Genomic DNA, 1,940 nt, shown 5'->3' on the forward strand with positions numbered 1-1,940 from the left:
CAGCGGCACTCATTAGAATCCCAGTGATACCTAACCAACGAGAAGAGACAATCTCATCTGTTTTATATCCATCTATTTTTAGGTTCAGCGTCTTTAGTTACAAAATTATCTCAAATCTTACTATATTTAATCTTCACAGTCACTATTTATAACTTATTTGCATATTGTTTCTCACCTGCCAAAGCTGGATGGACAGGACTGGATCCATTTAAGTTCTTCACTGGGACGGTGGGGACTCTATAAAGGTATCAAAAAAGAAATAAGACATGAAACACATGCTTCCACTACGCAAGCAACCACTCACCAATCAGAAACACCCACACACACACCTCAACGGTCTTATTGATAATCATAATCTGGATCCCAACAGAAATAACCATGCTGTTGTCCCGGCTACACCTGCTTGTGTATAACCCCCATCCTGACCTGCAGACATGCCGAGTCACGCTGCGGTATGTAAACCAGGTCACATCTTCTGTCAAACCCGCTGCTGCCACTAACAAAACTGGCACCGAGTCAGCAGACAACAGCAGTGTGTGCCGCACATCAAAACCTCACATGACCGGACAACCTGTTGTCCATATGTGGGGATATTCAGATTGCTAGTGTGTACTGGGTCAAACATTTCCAGAGCATTTCACTTCAACATTACAGTACATATGAGGTAAACTATAAAAGTTAACAATCAAAAACTACTGTCAAACCAAGATGTTCACCTAGAACTACTAGTAAAGACAACAAATGTAAAATTGTTCTTATGTTAAACTTAAAAACCAAACCAAATGACAATAACCACTGATAAATGACACTGTATTCTATTTTTTTTCTAGACTTTTCAACACCTTATAATTAAGGGTTGGCTTGGCTGTTAAAAACTATTATCCAGTTAAAACTATGATCCAACAGTAGCTGCACGGATCTCAGGCTGCCTGGCGGACATCTCGGCATGGATGAAAGAATATCACCTACAGCTCAACCTGACAAAGACTGAGCTTCTGTCACTTTGGATAAAAGTGTCTGCAAAATGACTAAATGTAAATGTATTAAAGAACTATTAGCTTACCAATTACAGAATGAACAAGACAAAAACATACCAAAAGATACTCACTGTTTGACCTTGATAACAGTCATGTCTCAACTATTCCGACGATCTCCAAAGAAAAAAATGGGAGTCTTACAGGAAAAACGCAAAAGTAATGTTTGGATTCTGCCTTGCGTTCTGCTCTCAAACTTCTTCAGAGAATGTTTGTCAGTCTCTGTAGTCAGACTGATTTGTTTCCCCCTCTAGAGAGCCTGGAATCAATGTAGTTTTGTTCACATATATCCCCTGTCTCTTTCTGCGAGTTGTTCTTCTGCTCGATGAGGTTGTTTTGCCTCGCTCTGTCAACCGTCGCTCTTATAGAGCTAATCCTCTAGTTTCCATCTGTTGACGAGCAGCTAGGAAAGCAGGTGATCCACGTCACAGAGACCGAGATTACCTCTCAACGTCACACACTTACACACCGCCATAAGGTTCCATCACACTGGCACATAGTGCAGGATAGATGCTTACACACACACACACACACACAAACACACATCCATACCATACCATGTGTGCGTCCTGCACGCGTTCAAACGTTTTGGTCGTATATGGGCATGCGCAGACACTGACTATATTGGCACAGACACAAGGATATATATGGATGAATCCCACAAAATCTGTTAAGAACATGCCGGGGGTTTTATTTCACTCCAAATTCAAAAGAAATAAATCAGAAATTACATTATTAAAAATGTATAAACTGTAAATTAAAAAACGGATTACATCCAACTTCAGCTACATCTTAAAGGGGTCATATGATGCGATTTCAAGTTTTCCTTTCTCTTTGGAGTGTTACAAGCTGTTCGTGAATAGATAAGATCCCTGAAGTTGCAAAGACTAAAGTCTCAAAACCAAA

The 1,940-nt window shown here is 40.2% G+C and overlaps 1 protein-coding gene across 1 annotated transcript in view; it reads right to left on the minus strand.

Moving 5' to 3' along the window:
- LOC107683563 (E3 ubiquitin-protein ligase DTX4-like) overlaps positions 1 to 1,940 on the minus strand; it is a 22,171-nt gene that overhangs the window by 5,575 nt on the left and 14,656 nt on the right. The window contains exons 4-5 of the mRNA XM_016479638.1: positions 176 to 237; positions 8 to 30 (exon numbers count right to left, since the gene is read on the minus strand). Coding sequence (XP_016335124.1) covers positions 8 to 30; positions 176 to 237 — 85 coding nt within the window. The remainder of the gene's footprint in view (positions 1 to 7; positions 31 to 175; positions 238 to 1,940) is intronic.

The sequence above is a fragment of the Sinocyclocheilus anshuiensis genome, unplaced genomic scaffold, assembly GCF_001515605.1.
Source record: "Sinocyclocheilus anshuiensis isolate Anshui unplaced genomic scaffold, SAMN03320099.WGS_v1.1 scaffold874, whole genome shotgun sequence".
Taxonomy (NCBI): Eukaryota; Metazoa; Chordata; class Actinopteri; order Cypriniformes; family Cyprinidae; genus Sinocyclocheilus; species Sinocyclocheilus anshuiensis.